The following is a 23,055-nucleotide window of genomic DNA, read 5'->3' as shown; positions in this document are numbered from 1 at the left end:
GGTTGCATGCTTATATTTTCCTTTTTTGTTATCTTTGCCAATCTGATGGCTGTGAGGTCAAGCCTCAGAGTTGCTTTAATTTGAATTTCTCTAATTATTAATGATTTTTAGCATGTTTTCAAATAACTATAGAGAGCTTGGATTTCTTCCCTTAAGTAACTTCCTGTTCATATCTTTTGATGATTTAATAGTTGTGAATTGTCTATGTACTCATCCAAAATAGAACTCTGGATGTTTTGAAATCATTTCTAAAGAAATAAGGCAAAAAAAATTAAAGAAGCTAAATAACAATTAAAGAATTGTTAATTTACAAAGGCTTAAAATATAAACCTAGGATGACCCCAAATGCCATAGGCATGCATACCTTCTGTGGGAAACTCTGCTTCCATTTACATTCTATCTAGGTCTGACCCTGCCACATGACCAGTCAAGTATACTGCCTCAGCAAAGGGAATGTATATGTAGTCCAGAGTATGGGGCAGACTTAACTCCCAGATTTCTTTCCAGATTCTAAGTTGGTGAAGTAGTCACCAACAGTCAACAAGCATTTATCAAGCCCTTACAATATACCAGCCACTTGATAAGCATTGGGGATACAAAGAAAGCCAAAAAATTGTTCCTACCCTAGAGGCATTCACATTCTGATGAGAGAGCACATGTAAACAACCATGTAAAAACAAGACAGATATAATTTAATGGGAAGTTATTTCAAAAGGAAGCTAATAAGTGGGGTGAGAATCAGGAACAGAAAATAAATGTTCTCATCAAAGGGCTCTAGTTAGACTGTGGAGTTATCATACCTCAGCTAGGGAAATAGTTTATTTGTTTAGTTATTTACAATGTCTCACCTCCCATCATACTCATAGGCATAAATGCTTATTAACAGTAAGGAAAGAGTCATTTCACTAAACAGCACCAAAGGAGTAAAACAGATGCCAATGGAAGAGACAAGGAGATTAAGCCTACTTACTGTACAGAAAAACAAGTTCAAAATCATTGCAAAGTATATGTATGTGAATGCACACATACTAATATTCTCTCTCTCTCTCTCTCTCTCTCTCTCTCTCTCTCTCTCTCTCTCACACACACACACACACACACCATCCCTACTTGTTTTAAAACAGGCATATTTTATCTATATATAAAAATCATCCTGTAAGGTATGCTTTCCTTTCGGAAGTCCCACTGCCTTAGAAATAGACAATGGCTTCTAACCTGAGGATTAGAGAAATACATAACTGAATTTAAAAGACATCTTTGTTACAAAAGGGTAAGACTTCTTTCCTGGCAGACATAAATGTGATCATGGTGTTTGTTTAGAACGTAAAAAATGCTGAGATAGGCTCAGTTCAATTAAATTGAATTCCCAAGTAAGCAAGAATAAGTGGACCACGATATATGAGAAGTGAAACATCAGCAAACTTGTGTTCATTTCATTCCTCTTTCCCAGCACTAGATGGCCAGCTACAATTTGACCCATCTGATCGTTTCTGCTTCCTTCCCACCCTAATTTGGGTTACCAAAGCAATGCAAGCATGGTGATAGTCAGAAGCTTCCAAAGGAGTTGGCTACAGAAGAAATGGTCACAAAGTAAATACAGGGGGACTTTTTGCAATTTCCCCTGGGAATAAGCACTGACCTCTTCTAAATGAAGTCAGAAAAAGGAAAAGAAACTGAAAATATTCCTGCGGAATTGATACATATCAAATAATTAGTGGGAGACTAGGCATATCTAGAGAGATGGAAACCACCATTCTCTTTCCTAATTTGCCCTCATACTTCAGCAGAGTCAGAATTCTGGATTGGATGGATACTGGGCTTAACCAGGAAGGAAGGGATTTCTGATGTGCTTGAATTACTAGGCTCAGGGGCTGAATAAGCCCAGAAAGCTGCCACAGAATGCTGAGGTAAAGAAGAAATTTTAATTCATATCCATAGAGACACTTGGGGAACATGAGAGAAAGGGAAGGTGGGACTGGGAGGGAACAGGAATTTTCTTTAGTATTTCACTACAGATGTGTTCTGTTGGACCTAATTAGAGATTAAGAAAACTGAGCCATCTTCCTATCTCAGAGATGTCAGCACTTAGTGGTTTCCAGCTGTAGTCATGGAGCTCAGGCATGATTTAAGACTATTATAAGTCATCTTATTGACAATAGTCTATGAAACATATCCAAACTCGGTGTTCACCCTTCTTGACTTTGGTTGTTAATCTGATCATCTCTCTTTTGGAGATTTAAGATTCAATTTTTTTTTGCTCATTTATTCACTAACAGGTCAAAGGAAATTAACAAGCAGTTTTCTAAAAAACTGCAAACTATCAACAGTCATGTGGGAGGAAAAAGTTTCACCACTGATACTATAAGAGAAATGCAAATTGAAATAATCCTAAGGTTTTACCTCCCTCCCATCAATTTGGTGAAGGAGAGAAAAGAAGAATATAGTCTGTGTTGGAGGAACTATGAGGGGGAAAAAAAAGAATTTCTCTAGCATCCAAAAAAGCACTTAGAAATCCAGAATTTGGCTCTATACTTTTTACTCCAAGGATTGGAGAACATAATTTGGCTAGCTCTAGCCCTGAGGTGAAACGCTTTAATTTGCCTAGTGGCCTCTTCACAATTAAGCTAAGTGCAGGTAATGACAAATCACACAGTGATACTGTTCCAGGAAAGCTTTCCCTCCAATAGCTGCATTATATTATGTCAGGAAATCAATGGTTTCACCAAGTGATGGAGGTAGAGTCAGACACCTGCTCCTTTGTTGACAGACCCAATTTCTGAATGCAGCATAGATAAAGAAGCAAAAGACCCCTCTTTACCCTCTTCATATAGAACCACACCCAGAGACAACCAGGACCACCTGCAAATAGATTCAGAGGGGGGAAAAGGCTTTTCTCTAAGGAATACTTTGAACATAATAGGTAACAAGGTCCTGTCCAAGTCTGGGAGTTTGGGGTACTATAAGGGGATCCCTCCAACAGCTGCAATCTGATTTCTTTACTGCATTAATCTGGTTCTTCAGTGCTCACTATCCAAAGATGCTGCAGCTGGGAGAAATAATTCAATTAATAACTTGCTACCAAAATGCCCTCTTTCTATCCTAGATACAGGCACACATTCCACCAGTTCCTCACCAAGCAAGGGAAGACCTGCCTCTTTGTAGTCTTCCTGATAGAGGTGGAGAATACTTAATTTGAAATAATGAAGAGTTATGAAAGAAAAGTTGCCTACAAGTTCTTTCCCTGAAGACCAAATAGATTCAAAGCTCATTTGGAGTTCTGACACTGTAAGCACAGACAGCAAAGATGCAAGTACTGCTCTGTTTCTTACAACACTTACTATAAGGCTGGGCAACAGCAAATGCTTTTGACTAAATGAAGGAAAGAAACCTTTCCTGAAAACTCAAGCCCACAATAAATTCTCTCTTTTTCAACTCTTTTAAGTTTCTACTGCATCTATACCACCTTAATATGATCCTTCCCATTCCTCTATAATATTGTCTTATCATTTACATATTCCATACATGCAATAACCTCACATTGTCCTACTATCTTACTGGACTGTACCACTTTCTATTCAATCAGTAAATTATACTGATTTACATTATCCTGTTTTGTTCCCTGCTCTATGTAAACATCTTATTTCCCCAGCCAGACTGTGAGCTCCTCAAGGATAGGGGGTTATACCAGTTATCACTCTGTATCCCCTAGATTACTTAGGATAATGAACTGCATCTAGTGGGTAATTATTGTTTGGTGATATCCATGAGACACTATTATATATTTCTCTACATTTTTAGAAGTATTTGGCAGAGTATAGAATACACAGATCTAAATAAATATTTGATGATTGATTAACATAGCTTTAATCAAAAAAAAAAGAAATCTCAGTTTTTCTCCTTTGGAGGCCTGAGAGTCAGGTCAAGGTTAAAGAGATGACAAATAATACACATAGAACTTCTGAAATGGATTTATTCAAAGGGCACTTAATTCCCTTACCCTTGGGAAAGTTATCACTCAGAGAAATCATATGTATAAGGGTTAGGCTAGATAAACTATAACAATGACAATATCCTCAGCATTCTGATGAGCTTCCAAAAGCCCAAAGAATCTCTGACCCTATCTTAACAAAGCTTACAAATTTGATAGGTAGCTGAGACAAACTGAAAAAGTAGCACACACAGTCAAATGCATAAAAGGGAAGTAGCTCATTTCTTTTCAAGTCTATCACGATTCTCTGACTCCCATACAATGTCAAAATTCATGTTCAGGACTATTCTTTTCTTTAATTTTTGTATCCCAGTATCTACCACCGTACCCTAACAAATAAATGTTCACCATTGTTTTGAATTGAACAAAGGACTAGGCTAGCAGGATTAGTTTCCAAAGGGTGGAACTTGTCTATAGTACTAGCTTTGTGGGGCTAAAAAGAGCTGGGTTGGTTTAATTACAAATATTTTGGTGCAAGAACTAGGAGAATTGAAAGGAAAGGAAGGTCTTTATTCTTCCTTATCTTCCTTACCCTGTCTAGTAGATAGATCTGGTGTACAAAATAGCCAATCACTGTGGCTTGAGCAGGTGGACCTGTGGACCTCAGACTATCAACCACAGGCAGGGCTATGCACTGTGAGGAGTTTTTAATGGACTCCAAGGAAGACTCCATTGGAGCAAGTAACTGAAGGGAGGTCTGTCTCAGGTCTGACCTAATATTCACTGAAAAATTGAAGAACTGCAAAAACAGAGAAAAATGAAGGAAGAAAAAATGTCAACTCCTTAAATCACAGACTGTAGATTCAGTTTTTCAGAAACCAGATTTGATCCAGTCTGTAATTTTGAGGTGTGTTCAATTTAGCAATGAATCCCAATTGCATAAATTCAGCTCAGCTGTGCAATGTACTCATTAGGTAAACGTCCAAACAATCTGAGAAGATGCACACAGTGATCTTTGAACAGCCTGGTTCAAAGTCTCACTGAACTATTTTTAGCAATTTTTTTTTTTCATTCTGCAACAAACACACTAGCATCTCCAAAGACAATGAAGAGAAGCAATTAGATCCAGTTATTCCACAGCTAGCTGTCACCCATAATCAACAGCTACTTATATTGGGTACAATCAGACTAATTTCCTCTTCTTATATATACATCTTCAGAGAACCATTTCTTTGGATATGCTATTGAAGGGTTTTATTGACAAGCTGAGAACTAAGAAACAGGAGATATGGTATTTTTGACTTACCTGATTTCAATGCCCTCTTCCTTTAAATCTCTCCATACGTGATTATAAGCTCCACAAATTAATGAATAATAAACTAAAAGCATTTATCAAGTTCTTACTCTAGGCTAAACAATGTACAAAGGGCTGGGGATATAAATTAAAAAGCTAAACAGTTCCTTCTCTCAAGGAGCCTACATTCTAGCAGGAGGAACAAAACATATAGGGGAGGGGTTACCAAAGAAAGGGTATGGTTTGGGAAGTTATAAAGATGCTGAATGGAACCATAGTACATTTTAAAAAACTAGAGGTAGGAGGAAGGAAGGAAACATGAAATGGGCTATGAAGAGAGAAAAATGTTTGACATGAAGATGAGGATGGCTGACCAAAGTGGCTCAGATCCTTCCAAACAGGGTCTCTAGTAGCTTTGATTGAAAGGTGATAATAACAGGAAGAGCAGGGAAGAAAACTGTACAGACTGGGGTCAAGAGGTTGTATGGTTCTAGGAAATATAGAGTCTAGCAGCACAGTTTCTAGTCTTAGTAGTAAGAGACCATAACTCCTCTAAATCTAGTATCTCCTCCAGAGCTTAATACAGTGCTTTGAAAGCAGCAGATGAATTAACCTGAAAAAGGTTTGAAGATGAGATCTTCACATTCCATCAATAAGGGTAAGGAATTCAAGACTATGCCTGAAGTCTGGAGGGAAAATGGTGTGGGCGAGGAGAGAAGGCAAGAAAAATGTTGAACTAGTTAAAAAAAAAGCATCTAAATAATAAACTATATACTTTCTTTTACTTAAGGAAGAATAAAGAGGAAAAAGGTGCCAGATGTGACTAAGCATAGAATGGTGTTTTAAAGGATCTCTGTCTCTCTCTCACACACGCACACATACAAACACACAAAATTTAGGGAATATTCTAAATGATGTAGTCTGAAAGAGTTCTGATACAATGAGGACTGGGATCCTGGACAGGAGGATACTGAGGACAGTATCCTCACCAACTTGGCTATTCCAGTCTAAACTAAAGTGGAAAATATAACTTTTAATATCACTAAGTTATACATTCTCAGTAATGCTGTTATCTATTACCTATGTGTTTTTATGTATATATACATACCTTATATGTTTTATATCCATATATATAAACAATGTTGTTATATGTTTTACATATAAATATATAATTTCATGTTTTATATATTTTTGTACCTATATGTGATTTCCTTGACTATAACCTCCCATTATGCCATCTATTCCTGTAACTCAATTTCCCTTTTATACCTGGGTCCTTTGCTCTCTTGTCCTATCATATGATATTCATGTTTTGTTAAATCCCAACCCTTCATTACCGCCTTCTCAGCTCCAATTCACATGTGGCTGAATGGTGCTGAAGAAAGTTATACAATTAAGTTGTTTAAAGCCACAAAAAATATATATTATTTATCTCAACTGGGCCCCCCCACAGCAGCTAAAACAATCCCTTTATTCTTTTCTTCCCAAGTCTCCCATATCACTCTCTCTTCCTCAATTTTCACAAAAGAGCTTGCCTCATACTTTACTGAGAAAAGAGATGTCATTCACTATGAACTCCTCCTCTATTCAAAATCTCAAAATCCCTTGATATCCTCCCCCTCCATTCTTTGTTCCAGTTTCTGATGGAAAGAGATCCTCCTAGACAAATTCAGCTCTTCTACTTATGCCCTTAGTTCTATCCCTTTCCAGTGACTCTGCCAACTTGTCAGTGTAATAAAAATTCTTCCCCATCCCCCATCTTCAATCTCTGTCTTCTGGCTCTTTTCCTGCTGCCTACAAACATACCTAGATATCCCTCATTCTTAAAAAAAACTTTCACTTGATCTGACCATCCCTTCAAGCTGTCTTTTTTCATTGCTAAAGAAAGTTTTCTACATTTGTTGCTTCTATTTTCTCTCCTCTCCAAATCTGAATTTTGACCTTAGCACTTAACTGAAATTTCTCTCTCCAATACCACCAATGATTTCTTACTTGGCAAAATCATTGCCCTTTTCTAAGCCTTCAATCTTCTTCATCCTTCTTTTGCATCTGATGTCCCTGACCACCTCCAAATACCTGGATCCTCTCTACTCCCTGGGCTTTCATGAGATTGATCCTCAGTTTTCTTTCTACTATATATGACCATTCTTCAGGTTCCTTGGCAAGGTCATCATTCATGTTCTGTCCTCTAATCTAATTGTGGGTGATTTCTAGGGTTCTTTCCAGGTCCTCTATTTTTCTCCTTCAACATCTTTATTCATCAGCTCTCAGGGGTTCAATTATCATCTCTAGGGAAATGATTTCCAGACATGTATATCTATGTATCTCCTGTGAATTATAGTCTGACATCACTAACTGCCTTTAAAGTATTTTTGTACTTTAAATATCTCAAATTCAACTTATTCAAGATGGAAGAAATCATCTTTACCTTCGAACCCAGACCTCTTTTCTAATTTCCTTATTCTATCAAAGTCACCCTTGACATCTTTTCTTACCGCTTTCACATAAAATCAGTTGCCAAGTCTTGTTGATTCTACTTCTATAATCTCTCTCTATTCCTTTCCCTCTAGCCAGCCACCATCTTTGGTCTCACTCCACAATGATGCCAAATTTGCATTTCTAAAGCAAAGATTTTCCCACATTTTTCCTATGCTTCCAGAAGTTCCAGTGGCTCCCTTTTGACATTAGGATCAAATACAAATTCCTCTATTTGGTGTTTAAAACTTTTCACAATCTGACCCTCATCTGCCTTTCTAAGGTGTATGGCCTGGCTTATCTATTTTCCTTATTACCCCTAACTTACTTACTTACTTTATTTATTCATTCATTCATTCATTCATTCATTCATTTATTGAGATTTTTCAAGGCAATGGGGTTAAGTGGCTTGCCCAAAGCCACATGGCTAGGTAATTATTAAGTGCCTGAGGCCGAATTTGAACTCAGGTACTCCTGACTCCAAGGCCAGTGCTCTATCCACTGTGTCACCTAGCTGCCCCCTCAACTTACTTTAAAACTCAGTAAAATATAAGTTCTTTTCCTAAGAATCATTACCCAGCTGTTCCAGACATTTAATAAGTTAACTTTTCATCAAAGGATTCAAGAAAAGTTGATAGATCCCCTTAGAGATAATGGTTCTTCAAGAGTCCCACAATGATTGGTCTAAAAAAAAGAAAAAATAGAAAAAGGTCTAAAAAGGAGAAAGAACAGCTTCTGCCATCCTAGGTAGTTAGAAAATCTGGAGGCTTTAAATGTTGGGAGAAGCTATCCATTAAATCAATCTCTTAGAGAGAAAAACCTTCCTTATACTTTCTAATGCCTCACTCATGGAAGACACCTAAAAATTGTTTTCTAATTGATTATTCATGACATAGCACAGCATGGCATCACTCTAGATATTCAGAAACAGAAAATGACTGTCTTAGTATTGAGGCTAACTGTCCTAAGGATTTCCTTTGGAGACTGGAATTCTCCTTTGGAGCCTGAAGAGTCCAAATCTATGGGAAGAGCTAAAGAGTCATCTGGGCCAGGTTGATAATAGATTATAGATAGATTATAGATCCTTGCTGAAGTGAGTAGACCTAAATTTCTCTCCACTCCTCTAACCTCAGTGTTGTGGTGATATGCTTTTACAACATACAGCAACAAACATTCTCCTGGGTACACATAATCTGCTGAGGGACACTATGGCCAGCTGTTTGGAAACAAGGCTTTCAGAAGCAGCACAAATACTGAAAGTAGCAGGTTACTCTTAGTCAGAAAGGTACCAACTACACCCCTTAACTATACAGCCAGTCACCATTTTTGATGAGGTTATTTTTGGATTTTTTTGGATGCTTTAGAACCAAAACCAATTTAAATTGCCAGTATTCCACACTTCTCTAGCCTTCCACCAAAGGGCTCTGTGCTATCCTGAGATTTATTGGTCTGACTGGCTGGATCAGCTTTTCAGCATGGTGGACCAGATAATGAACCTCACAGCGGGTGATTAGTGAGAGGCCATCAGCTGGCAAAAGCGGTAGTAGAAGTGACTTCCTTTAATTTCCCTGGGCAGATGCCCCTACACTGTATGTCATCTACCCCCAACCTCCCTTTACTGATTTTATTCAGTTTGAAGCCCCAGATGCTCCTTTTGAATCTCATCTTTGCAACTTACTTCAGTTCTAAATAAGTTTAGTTCCCCTAGACCTGCAGAATCTTCATACCCATTCTCAGTGAGTGACTATTAATGGGCTGGGGGGGGGGAAGCAAGTGAAATGAAATGAGAGGTTGCTGGATATAAGCATCCCTTCAAACTGCCTACCTGCTCTGCTGTGGCCTGTTGGCAGTTCAGCACCTTGCCCAGTAAAGACTCAGGCAGACATTTTCTTGTTCTCCTCTTTCCTTAAAGAGATCACATCTCAAGGAAGAGACAGACCACACTATTTCTTTGCTCTGTGCACATAGATAATTGGATACGTGTCACTGTAGCCTGGAGCTCATTCCATGCCTTATGGTCTCTTTCTGCACAAAGTAGGCATTTACAGGATTCAAGGCTGGCTGCCACTGTAGGTTATTCATGGATTTATTTCTAACCAGATATGCAAGTTTCAAGACCCTTCTATATTTCCTTATTATTAGATGTAACAAAAGATCAGAAAACTAAGGTGATGCTTTCTGAAGGGTTGAAAACTAATAGAGCCACCAGATAACATACACATTTGCTGAGCTCTTCTGAGCATATTCAATGAACTTTTATGTTGAAGCTTGAAATAAATTAGAATAAAAATAATAAATTTTAGGTTGGTCTCTTGGGCAGGAGTTCAATCAGACAGGCAATTAAACATTGATTCATCACCTATACTGTGCCAGGCACAGTGCTTTACCCTGTGGATACAAAGAGACAAAGGACATATACTGTTCTTGAGCTCAGAATTCACTGGGGGAGACAACTTGTAAACAACTATACAAAAACAAGTTTTAAGTTGGCTGCAGTGTGGACTTAAGACTTTCTTTTCTTACAAGGGAAAATTAAGAAAATCTTTGGATGCTGTCTTGAGTCATATGCTTTATTTTGTTTCACCTTAACTGTCATTCTTCTGTGGATTGCTAAGGACCCCATTCCTGCCAATTGAGACTAAAAAAGGATGTAGGGAGATTTCTGGCTCACACAGAGTAGGAAATGCTGACAGTAGAATTTCTTTCTTTGTGGACAAGACAAAGTACACAGAGTTTTATTTTCACCAGTGACCTCTGTATTCACACTGACAGTTCCTGCTATGTTGTGGGACATTAATTTTGATAGGGTTTTAAAAAAAAGTGATGGAAATGCTACTTTAAAATGGACAATTAAAATTCAATGTGCCCCTAGGACCAGGTTCATGATTTCTCTCTGCTGGTCATTTTCCTAATAGGCTGGGATGGAAAAAAGGACCTCTTGTCTCCTAGGCAGTGAAATGGCACCATGCCCAGTGGCACAGGTTGGGCATGTTTTACCACTGCCAGGAGCAGCTCTTGTCTTTGAATTAAAGAAACAAGTAACTTCTTGGCAAGACCTAATACCTGTGTCTTTTGTGCTTTGGTAAGCACAGCTTCTAACCCAGAAGTACTAAGAATGAATGAATTGAATCAAACTTTTCTTCTGCTAAACTAGGAAACCAAATACTGGAATTTAAAAAAATTAGGGTGCGCAGGCTGGGACAGGATTGGACAGAAACCCTCACTCAACTGGATCTCCCATAGCAACGTTTATTCAACGTTTATTCCCCTCTCAAGAGGGGAGGCACACACCTGATCCTATTGATTACAATGTAACATAAAATATTAAACAAGGGAAACAAGTGCATATGGTCATGCTGAGAATCTTAAATCTCAGCTCTCTAATTTCCATTATTGTCAAGTGAGTTCAGTTTCTGTTCTTCCCCAAGGAGATACTACTCTGCTGAGAAAATACGGTAGTTTCTCCTTTGAAGTACATTCACAGGCATCCTATTCCCCCATCCAGAAGTCTTCAAAGTTGCACTGAGAAAAGAAAATTCTCTACTAGCTACCTCTTTTATAAGGGAGTCAACTTCTTTATCCCCCCTTCCCCTGAAACTTTCAAGGACTTTCCCCCTGAAACCCTTAAAAGTGCAGATCTCACGATTATAGTAATCTGTTTGATAAACCGAAAGAGTCCAGCTATTGGGCTCTCTCTTTGATAAAAAACTGCTGGGAAAATTGAAAGTTAGTGTGGAAGAAACTTAGATTAGACCCACACCTATCACCCTTTACCAAGATAAGATCCAAATGGTTACAGGATTTAGACATAAAAAACAATACTATAAGCAAATTAGAAGATCAAAGACTAGTTTACCTGTCAGATCTATGGAAAGGGGAGCAGTTTATGACTAAGGAAGAGTTGGAGAACATCACCAAAAACAAACTAGATGATTTCGATTACATTAAATTAAAAAGCTTTTGCACAGATAAAACCACTGTAACCAAGAACAAAGGAAATGTAGTAAATTGGAAAACAAATCTTTACAACTAATGTTTCTGACAAAGGACGCATTTCTAAAATATACAGAGAACTGAGTCATATTTTTAAAACAAAAAACCATTCCCCAATTGACAAATGGTCAAAGGATATGCAGAGGCAATTTACAGATGAGGAGATCAAAGCAATCCATAGCCATATGAAAAATTGCTCTAAATCATTAATTATTAGAGAAATGCAAATCAAAGCTTCTCTGAGATACCACCTCACACCTCTCAGACTGGACAATATGACCAGAAAGGATAATGATCATTGTTGGAAGGGTTGTGGGAAATCTGGGACACTATTGCACTGTTGGTGGAGCTGTGAACTCATCCAGCCTTTCTGGAGAGAAATTTGGAACTATGCCCAAATGGCAACAAAAATGAGCATACCCTTTGACCCAGCAATACCACTACTAGAGATTATGAAAAAAGGGTAAAAACATCACTTGTACAAAAATATTCATAGCAGCCCTGTTTGTGGTGGCAAAGAATTGGAAATCAAGTAAATGCCATTCAATTGGGGAATAGCCTAGCAAACTAGTATATGTATGTCACAGAACACTACTGTTCTATAGAAACCAGGAGGGATGGAAATTCAGGGAAGCCTGGAGGGATTTGTATGAACTGATGCTGAGTGAGATGAGCAGAACCAGAAAAACACTGTACACCCTAACAGCAACATGGGCGGGGCGATGATCAACCTTGATGGACTTGCTCATTCTATCAGTGCAACAACCAAGGACAATTTGGGGCTGTCTGCAAAGGAGAGTACCATCTGTATTCAGATAAAGAGCTGTGGAATTTGAACAAATTTCAAGGACTATTCCCTTTAATTTAGAAAAAAACAGATATCTTTTTGTCTGATCTTATTATCTCTTACACTTTTTGTTTCTTCCTTAAGGATGTGATTTTTCTCTCATCACACTCAATTTGGATCAATGTACAACATGGAAACAAAATAAAAGACTGACAGATTGCTTTCCATGGGGGTGGGGTGGGGGAAGGGATATAAGATTGGGAGAAAAAATTGTAAAACTCAAAACTCAAATAAAAAAAATTAAAAAAAAAAAGAGTGCAGATTTCAGCTCAGTGTTCTTCTCAAAGCCCTAGACATTGGAAATGCTTTCTCAAGACCTCCTTTTGCTTCCTAATGGTATTTTTTTGGGTGTTGAACACTGTTATTTTTGTTTTAGTTATTTTTCTGCCCTACTGGTTCTTCATGACCCCATTTAGGATTTTCCTGGCAAAGATACCTCTCCAGTTCATTTTATAGTTCATTTTACAGCTACAGAGTAGTACCTACTTGGGGAGGCAGAACAGAAACTGGACTCACTTAATAATGGAAATTAGAGAACTCAGACTTAAGATTCTCACATCACCATACTTGTTTCCCTTGTTTAATATCTTATGGTACATTGTAAACTGAGGTAGAAAAGATGAGTCTTCCTGATTTCAGACCCAGTACTCTATCCACAGCCCTTTTGGATGCTACCCAAAGCTCAAGGGAAATCCCATTTCCTCAGCTGGGGACCCTTAGGCACTTTAATCTTATTCCCTTTCCACTTCTTGTGGGTACCAACACAATTAGGATTTATTAAGGATTATCAATACTGTGTAGTTATTTTCTATAATATTGATCTGTAGATTATGGGAAAAACCATTTATAAAGCTAAACAAGAGATAGCAGTAAATATAACATTGGTTCAAACTTTGATGTTTTGGGCTACAAGTAACATTCAAGCACAAAAAAAAGATAAAGGCAGACTGAGACAGAGCAAGGGTCCAAAGAATGGCCAGGTTCAAGCCCTGACAACCCTGGGGACTGTAGATATAAACCAGATTTCTCTCTGCTGTTATGTTTGGGAACTGTAATCCCAGAGTAAAGAATAAACAATGTCCTTGCAGTTCTCTTCCTTGTCTACTGACCTACAAGGTTTTATAGTCTTTCCCTTATCCCCATATATCTCAATTTTCTCCCCAATGAAGGATTGGATCAGAAGTTTAAGTCCCTTTCTTTTGGAGAAATACATTCTCTAGCTTCTCTGGTACCTGCAGTCTTTAGTCACTGATTAAATATGCCACTTCCCCCCCCTTAAACTCATTCTCCCATCCTCATTTGTAGGTAAGCTGAAAACCTTGATTTTTTTTTTTCTAAAAGTGTTCCCCTGGTATTGTTAACTCGCTTTTATCTACCTTTTTCTTCCACTAATGCTAACTAACTTTTTCTCAATGTGAGATAATCTTCAATTTATTTTGTATATAGATCTTGTTTGTACAAAGTTGTTGTCTTCCCTTTCAGGCTGCAAGGTGACCTAGTGTTGGGCTTGTGGTTAGGAAAATGGGATTCAAATCTGGTCTAAGTGACTTATGTGAAACTCTGGGTAAGTCATTTTCCCTCTGTTTGCCTCAGTTTCCTTCTTAGGGAAATGAGAATAATAACAGCACTACTTCACAGAGATGTTGTGAGGATCAGGTGAGATAATGTTCGTAAATCACTTATTACAGTGATCTATAAAAAACACTTTTACTCTTTTCTTCCTTTCCCTTTAGAATAGAGCTCCTTCAAAGCAGGGACTATTTTTTCCCCTTTCTTTACATCCTTATTGCTTCACACAGTGGTGGATTGACTGACCTGTGAGTTAGGAAGACTAAGTGGCCTCACTAGCCACTATCAATGCTTATAAATTACTTTGAATCCTCAAAGTCTTCCCTTCAAAATGTCGAGTATTGAATACAGGAGGAATTAAATAAATGCTTGAAAGTGAAAATGCATTCACTGATATCATCTTGGGAGAATTCTCACTCAGATCTCTACCCTCTTCCAACCAATTCATAGTGGCAAACTTAATTTTTACAACCTATGTTACTGACCAAAGTCTAAATTCTCAATCTTAATCTCAACTTTACTTTATATATATATATTTTTTAGGTTTTTTGCAAGGCAAATGGGGTTAAGTGGCTTGCCCAAGGCCACATAGCTAGGTCATTATTAAGTGTCTGAGACCGGATTTGAACCCAGGTACTCCTGACTCCAGGGCTGGTACTTTATCCACTGCGCCACCTAGCTGCCCCTTCAATCTTAATCTCAAAGATTAAAAGTTTGAAATTTTTATCTCCCCTATTGTTAATTGTTCTAATAATCACAGAAAGACCTAGAAACTGAGAAATCTGGCTAGTAATCTTTGTGAGAACCACATAGGTTCTGGTATTAGTTAAATATTAAAGCTATTTGATTTTAAGATAAAGATAAAAGAGTCATTTTGTCTATGTATTAGAAAGTTGACATATTTCTGAGCAAATGTATGACCTTATCCACTAACCACCAGAGGTTTTAATGATCCCCTTGTTCTTTTTAAAGTATAAATATTCCCTCTCTCTTTCTTTTTGGGGTGGTCATTTGGATAGATGGCCTAACCCTATCGACTTCTTGGTAATAAATCCTAAGGAATAAACTTCATGTCTAACATATTTCTGACGTTTTATTTTAACCCTAAATTCTAAGTTTTACCTCTAATAAATTTTAAAACATTTAAAATTTTATTTTCAGTTTCAAATTCTCTCCCTCCCTCTAGCCCTTCCCTCACCCATTGAGAAGGTAAGAAATATAGTACCCATTACATATGAAGTCATGCAAAACATATTTACATTGTCAATTCTTAAATAATTGCTTGATAACTTGACTATAGGACTACTTAACTCAACTTGGTTCTTGGTCCAAGTAGGGAGGGTAGGGGGTGACAGAGTGGGGAAGAGGAGGCTAGAACCTTAGCTATAAGCACCAGAACACTGGCCCTGGAATCAGGAGGACTTGAGTTCAAAACCAGCCTCAGATACTTAAACCCCACTGCCTTGCAAAAACCAAAAACCAAAAAAAAAAAAAAAAAAAAAAAAAGAGAGAGAGAGAGAGAGAGAGAGAGAGAGAGAGAGAGAGAGAAATACCAAAGACCCCAGCCTTGAAAAGCTCACACAAATCTCAGCCCCCCTTTAACTGATGCTTACTTCAAGTCTTGGTTCAAGTGCTCCTCACCAATCTAACCTATAGAATTATCTCACTCCTATGAATGAATATCCAATTAGTTACAATATTTGACAGCAGAGACTATCTTATGTACTAGAATAAACTATTGAGGGTTAGGTTAGTTTTATTATATTGTCAAAAGTACTATCTTGTTTTGTTCTATGTTATCTTCCCAATAATACATTAAGTTCCTAGAAGGAATAATATAGTTCCTAGTAGAAGCAACACCAGATCTTTTCCTTTTACATTGCCACAGGTCCATATAACATGAAGTAGGCACCCAATACTGTGAAAATACATAGAAAGCCTTTGATGAAGTTTTGCTATACAGTTTTCTTCTTGGCCTACAAGTATGAAAGGGGTGTTGATACCCTTCAATGTTTTAATAGGATTTGAAAAATGAAATTTGGATTGGCTAGTTTGTCAGCAGATGGAAATCCTCTGTAGATATTTTCCAAAGGTTTGGAAATGAAGAAGCATGAAGTACCATTCAAAGTGACTGAGCTTTACCTCCAAGGAACTCCATAGCAAATTCCTGAGTAAGATGCCATCTCCATTACTCCACAGAGTAATACTAAGGTGATGGTTATATAATGCTTTAAGGTTTTAAGTTCTTTATACATTCTAATTTGAGCCTTACATCAAATTGCCATAGGTATCATTATCCCTAAAGAGGAAGCTGTGGCATAATCAACTGAGAGCTGACCTTGGAGACTTGAAAGTCTGGGTTCAGATTCCACCTCTGACCTCTCTTGGCTGTATGACCCTGGACAAGCTACTTAAACTATCAATGCTGCAGATTCTAAGACTTGGATGCATTGCTAGAATGTTTTAAATGGTTTCCAATGGTTTCCCCATGCTGGATTTGAAATCACAGGTCTAATCCCTATTCCTAGCCTTTTATTATTCTCATTTAATGATTATGAAACTGAGGTTGAGAAGTAAGTAAAAGTGACTTTCTCATTGGAGGCAGGAATCAAATCTAGATTTCTTTTGACTCAAAATCCCTTTCAACACAGTTTTTTTTTTAAAGTCAAGTCATTAGGTTAGGTATCTCTAAACATCAGGATATTAAAAAGTCATGTAGTGATCTCAGAAAATTTTGCATAGATGAAAAGCTTCAGAAGTCTTAAAAATATATCTAGCACTGGGAGGCCAGAGACAAGATCTACTGGGGGAATGAAGCTCTGAGTGCTTTCAAAGCACAGGGAAGGAGATCTGGGCCTACAAGAACAAATTACTGGGAGAGGTGATGATTTTCTTCACAGACTCATCCTACAATGTGATTATAACATGGATGAACTGGAGACTATCCATGTTTAAATTAGACATGATCTCCTTAAAGTCTGACTTGGTACCTGGAAGTAAATTAGTGATTAGTAGAAGCAGTGTCCTTTGATCATGAAGACCATGACATCAGGAAAGTGATGTCAAGATTTACACATAAAATAGATTAAAGTGGGGGGTATTGTGCAAAGATGCCATTCTCACTATCTCATGTGAGTCCAGTGGCCTGACATAGTAAGATCAAGACAGAGATCAATGAAAGGCCTCAACCTTTTAGCTCTTTCCCATATTACCCAGGCTCTGGTTACAGTATCATTGGGTGACAAAGTTTCTTTTTTTCTTTTTTTAAGTTTTTTTTTTTTTGCAAGGCAAATGGTGTTAAGTGGCTTGCCCAAGGCCACACAGCTAGGTAATTATTAAGTGTCTGAGGCTGGATTTGAACTCAAGTACTCCTGACTCCAGCTCGGGTGCTCTATCCATTGCGCTCCCTAGCCTCCCCTACAAACTTTCAATAGTAGGGTAAAATTAATCCATTTCTTCATGGTCTAATTTTATGTGATTAACTTTGATGGACTTGCTCATTCCATCAGTGCAACAATCAGGGATAATTTTGGCTTATTTGTGATGGAGAATACCATTTGTATACAGAGAAAGAATTGTGGAGTTTGAACAAAGACCAAAGACTATTACCTTCATTTTGGAAAAAAAAAAAAACCATTATCTTATTATGTAATTTAGCTATCTCTTATACTTTATTTTTCTTCCTTAAGGATATGATTTCTTTCTCATCACATTCAACTTAGATCAATGTACACCATGGAAACAATGTAAAGACTAACAGACTGCCTTCTGTGGGGGGTGGGGGGAGGGAAGCAAGAATCGGGGAAAAATTGTAAAACTCAAAGTAAATAAAATCTTTCTAAAAAAAATAAGAAAATAACTATCACATCTTGGCTGGAGAAAACCTGACCTTAGGAGACTAAATGGAACAATTCCAAAGCCATGGTATCTAAAAAGTCTATGAGTCTATGCTAATTGCTACTCTTTGTCTAACCTGGTAGTGGAATCTCCAATGACAATATCCTTTGTTAAGATATTAGGAGACATCCTGTTTTCCAGAGCTAAGGTCCAGCAAGCAAGCAGTGACCTGAATTTGGCATAGCAACAATCCACTGCACTCACTCACACTCAGGATGATCTCACCCTCTGGCAAAATACCCCATTATTACTGCATTTCTTTAACCAGTATCAGGTGTTCTTTGGACTTGGCTAAGCACTGAACAAGTCCAGTCATGAAGCCCTGTTATGAGTCAAATTTGTCACATTGTTCCTCTTATCCCTCACTGTCAGGGCTATATAGTTCACTGTATAACCATTAGTATATAGATTGAGATTTACCCACATTTGCAGTAGGCTGAGGCTCAGGCACGTGTGACCAGATCCCTTCATTGCTTGTAAACTCCTTCCCTCACTTTGAAATTAACTGTGTTTGATTCCTTCTGTCTCTAGCCTGCTCTGTTCAACTCTGGCTGTGCACAGGTTAGAGGCTGCTCTGGTCCAGCTGACTCCTCTAAATGCTCCTTCCTCACCTTCTTGGGTAGAAGTAATAAAAACACACTTCATTGGGTTTTTCCCACCTGGGATGAGAAAATAATCCAAAGTCTGAGAAGGAAGTAAAAGAAAATTAAAAAACAACAACAACAACAACAAAAACCAGGATAAGATAGAAATCTGCAGCTACCAGGACAGTGATCCAATCAAATATAATATACACAAGACAAATTAATCAAAAGATGTTCAAGGAGCTGTTTCACAGTCCTTGGGAAAGGTCTCCTGTATCTTTTTGATAAACTTTATTCATAAAGATATAGCACTTAAAGCAAAACATCAAAATGGGCAAGCTTCCCAACTCACCCCAAACAAATGAAACGGTACACCTGAGTATGCATTATGGAAACACATGCAATTTGTTAGACTGAAAAATTCACAGCCATTTGGTTATGCTGAGGGCATTAGCTGATTACAATGCTTTGCTTCCCATGAATCTAAGAATTAACAGCAAAAATCACATCCATCTTTCAGACATATGAAAAAGAGCCCAGCATGGAAGCCTGGGCTTTGTTTAAAAAGCAACAATGGTCCTAATAAAAGCCTCACTGAAACAGTTGCAAGCGATTGAGATAGAGTAATGCTCTGCCCTTGAAAATATTATTTCTTGAGGCTGTCAGAACTCATAAGACTTTTTTCCAGGAAAAATAGAACTGAACTAGGCACATCTAACAAGACAAAAATTTATCCAACCTAAGAGTTACTGAATTCTCTAATTCCAGTTGTTCCTACCTTTAGTCTTTAAGTTTTATTTTACTGTATTTCTAAACAGGCTTGGAATTTTCTACCCAGTATAAACTGCCATCAGCTGTAGGGCCCAATTACCCTGGTCCAGCTCCAAATACCTTTGACCTTAAGTGACAGCAGCTGTTAATGTTCATAAATAAATGGGAGGGAAGGTAAAGTGGGGGAGAGAGTTTTAAGGGTGTGATAAAACACAGACAAGAGATAGATAAAGCAATCAACTGCCTGCACTTTTCAAGTTCAAAGAATCTAACAAAATACATTCAATAATGCTTGGAGCCAGTGAGAAAATAGCAGTTACAATAGCATAGATAGCATTTAGCATTTCTAAAAAGGGCCTTGGTAGAATATTAGGCAAGTCAAAGGGCTTTCATCTATTCCAGTCTCAGATGTAGTGTTACCCCTTCTCTTTAACAAGAATAACCCTTATATATGTATTCCTGATCCCATATTTTCCTAACTCTACAGCAAACTGTTCCCTGCTATCTTCCTCATTCATTCTCTCTCTCTTAGTTTTTTTGTTTTTGCAAGGCAATGGAGTTAAGTGACTTGCCTAAGGCCACACAGCTAGGTCATTATTAAGTGTCTGAGGTCGGATTTGAACTCAGGTACTCCTGACTCCAGGACCGGTGCTCCATCCACTGATTATCTCTCTTATCTTCAGTCCCTTCCATTAAGTACCTCCTTTGCTCCTTACATGTTTTCCCCACCTTTAAAAATCCTTTACTCAATTCAACCATTACTAAACTCCCTGAAAAAACTGTCTATGCTCAGTGCCTCCTCTATCTTCTGCCCTTTCTCTCTTCTAAATCCTTTGCAGTATGACTACAGATCTCATCATTCAATTGAAACTGCTCTTTTCAGTTACCAATTATCTCTTTATTTTCAAGTCGAATGATGTCTTCTCCACCCTCATTCTTCTTTCCCTCTCTTCAGTGTTTAAAAATATTGGTCGCCTTTTTCTCTAGAGCACCAATTCCTCTGTTTACTGATGCTGTTCTATCCTGATGCTCCAGTCTTCCAGGAATTCCTTCTCTGTGGCCTTTGTTGATTCTTTATATAATTTGACATACCCACTAACAATGGATGTTGCCTAAAAACTGTCCTGTGCCTCCTTCCCGTTCCACTTCATTACCATCTCGATTGTTGATCTCATCAGCCCTGGCTTCTACTATTTTCTCCATGTATGTCTCTCAGTTCAATAATTCCAATCATAGTCTCTCTCTCTCTCTCTCTCTCTCTCTCTCTCTCTCTCTGTCTCTCTCTCTACTGAGCTAATCATTCAGTCACCAAAGATCTCTCGACCATTTCAAACTAGATATTCCAAAGGCATCTCAAACTGTTCTGTTCAAAACAGAACTCATTAGCTTCCTTCTACCTCCCCCTTGCCACCCTCTCCCAACCCTATTCTCTTCCTAACTTTCTTGCCTATAATCCCCATAAGGTTTATAATCTTTGTATCAATCTTTTTTTAAAAATTTATATTTATTTAAGGCAATGGGGTTAAATGACTTGCCCAAAGTCACACATAGTCACACATTTGCCTAGCGGCAATTATTAAATACCTGGGGCTAAACTTGAACTTAGGTTCTCCATTGTACTACCTAGCTGAACCCTGGTATCAATCTCTTTTTATTTTTTTATTATATAAATATTTTATTTGTTTTCCAATTATATATAATGTAGGTTCTACCTATCATTTTTTGGTAAGGTTTTGAATTTTACATATCCCCCCCCCCACCAGAAGACAGTCTGATGATCTTTACATTGTTTCCATGCTATATACATTGACCAAAATTGAATGTGTTGAGAGAAAAATAATAACCCTGAGAAAAAATAAAATATTAGAGATAGCAAAATTATGTAGTACTTAAGACTTAAATTGAAGAAAATAATTTTTGGTCTTTGTTTAAACTCCAGAGTTCCTTCTCTAGATACAGATGGTATTCTCTATTACAGATACCTAAAATTGTCTCTGATTATTTCACTGATGGAATGAGCAAGTTCATTAAGTTTGAGTATCAATCTTTTTAAAAAAATAAGTTTTAATTGAAGTCTTTTGTTTTTTTACATCATCAAAGTTATCTCTCATATCCCTCCTAGAGAGTCTTCTCACAAAACTAACAATATTTTTAAAGACAAAAAAAAAGAGAAAAAAAGGAGAGGAAAAAATTCAGCCCAATTGCTCAATACATTGAAAAAATCCCAAAACATATATAATACCTGTGAAGATCCTACCTCCATAAAGGGGTAAGTTGAGGGGTATCTTTTAATATGACTTGCCCAGGGTCACACAGTTTAAATATGTGTCTGAGGTTGGGTTTAAACTCAGGTTCTCTAGACTCCAGGGTTGGTAATCTATTCACTGTGCCTCCTAGTTGCCCCATACTTGATTTTCATTATTTTCACTTTTGATCATTTTTGTGTGATTGTTCTTTCCATTTACATTGTAGGAATTATTGTGTATATCGCTTCTTGGTGTCATTCTTGGCTCTTCACTCTCACTCATCCCACATATCCAATCTGTTTCTACTTTCACAACATCTCTGATACATACAGCTCCTTCTCTTCACTCATAAAGCTACAACCCTGGTTTAGGTCCTCATCCCCTCTCAACTAGACCACTGTAATAGCATAACTTGTCTCCCTGTGTCAAGACTCTTTCTAACTCAATTCATCCTCTATTTAAATGTCAAGAGTGATTTTTCTAAAATATAACTCTCTTCATATCACTTCCACCCCTTGTTCAGTGAGATCTAATAGCTCCCTATAACCTCCAGGATAAAATATAATGTTTTCTGCATAACTCAACCCCTTCCTACCTCTCCAGTTTTCTTATATGTTCTTCCTCTCCATGAATTGTCTGAATCAGCCTTACTTGTTCTTGATGAATGCTTAGTTGACTGACCAATTCAAGTATCCCTTTTTGCAGGAAGTATTTTCCTAGTCCCTGAAGCTGCTCTCTACTCTTTACATATCTTCTCGGTTCCTAGTTATCTATGTATTGTCTCTCCCATTTGAATATGAGCTCCTCAGGGTAGGGACAGAGTTTTTGCCTTTATTGTACAGCTAACACTTCTTACATAGAAAGCACTTAATAATAAATGCATGCTGACTAAGAGGGTTGGGAAGTGAGGGGTTGAGGAGGACATCTTCCAGACATTTTCCAACACTAATCCCTGCTTAAAGCTGAGTTCTCCCTTTTCTTTGGTTTGATATATCTATATTTGGGAGGGAACTTTCACCAGCCCACTTTGTTTTGAAGAAAAAGACCTGGATGGCAGAGGACAGATGTTAAAGCTGTGTGCTTCCTAAACATCTTTTCCCCAAATCACTTTGTGCAACAGAATAAATTTTATTATTGGCCTGCTACTGCCATTGGAGAAAGATCTTAGCCTGATATTCCTAAGCTACTGAGGATGAATACAGCACATGGCTGACAGGAAAAAAAGCTTCTTCATTTTCCTTAAAGTAACAAATTAACTGGGACTTAGTGGTAGCAAAGTTGCCCCCTCCTATTCATCAAGCTAGGCAAAAAGGCACTGAATCATTTTAAATAAAAATCACACAATACAACTGATCTGAAATGGCATTACAGGGAAAAGGCAGCTCCACCTTATAGAAGCAAGTGCAGCAGAATGAAAATGTGTTCAGTGGAGCGGGACCCATGACTCCTCT

General features: G+C 37.7%; 1 protein-coding gene across 4 annotated transcripts in view; it reads right to left on the bottom strand.

Moving 5' to 3' along the window:
- The window catches only part of ARMH3 (armadillo like helical domain containing 3), a 269,046-nt gene that overhangs the window by 34,876 nt on the left and 211,115 nt on the right, over nucleotides 1-23,055 (bottom strand). The window contains exon 25 of one of the 4 annotated variants that reach the window (XM_074233859.1): nucleotides 1-23,055. This exon is cut by the window's left edge and continues 8,423 nt beyond it. The exons of the other annotated variants lie outside the window; for them this stretch is intronic. Within the exon in view, the coding sequence (XP_074089960.1) occupies nucleotides 22,930-23,055 (126 nt within the window). The 3' untranslated portion in view covers nucleotides 1-22,929. 4 annotated transcript variants of the gene reach the window in all.

The sequence above is a fragment of the Macrotis lagotis genome, chromosome 4 (genome assembly GCF_037893015.1).
Source record: "Macrotis lagotis isolate mMagLag1 chromosome 4, bilby.v1.9.chrom.fasta, whole genome shotgun sequence".
Lineage (NCBI taxonomy): Eukaryota > Metazoa > Chordata > Mammalia > Peramelemorphia > Peramelidae > Macrotis > Macrotis lagotis.
Note: the sequence above shows the minus strand (reverse complement) of the source record. Positions and strands in the feature narration are given on the sequence as shown.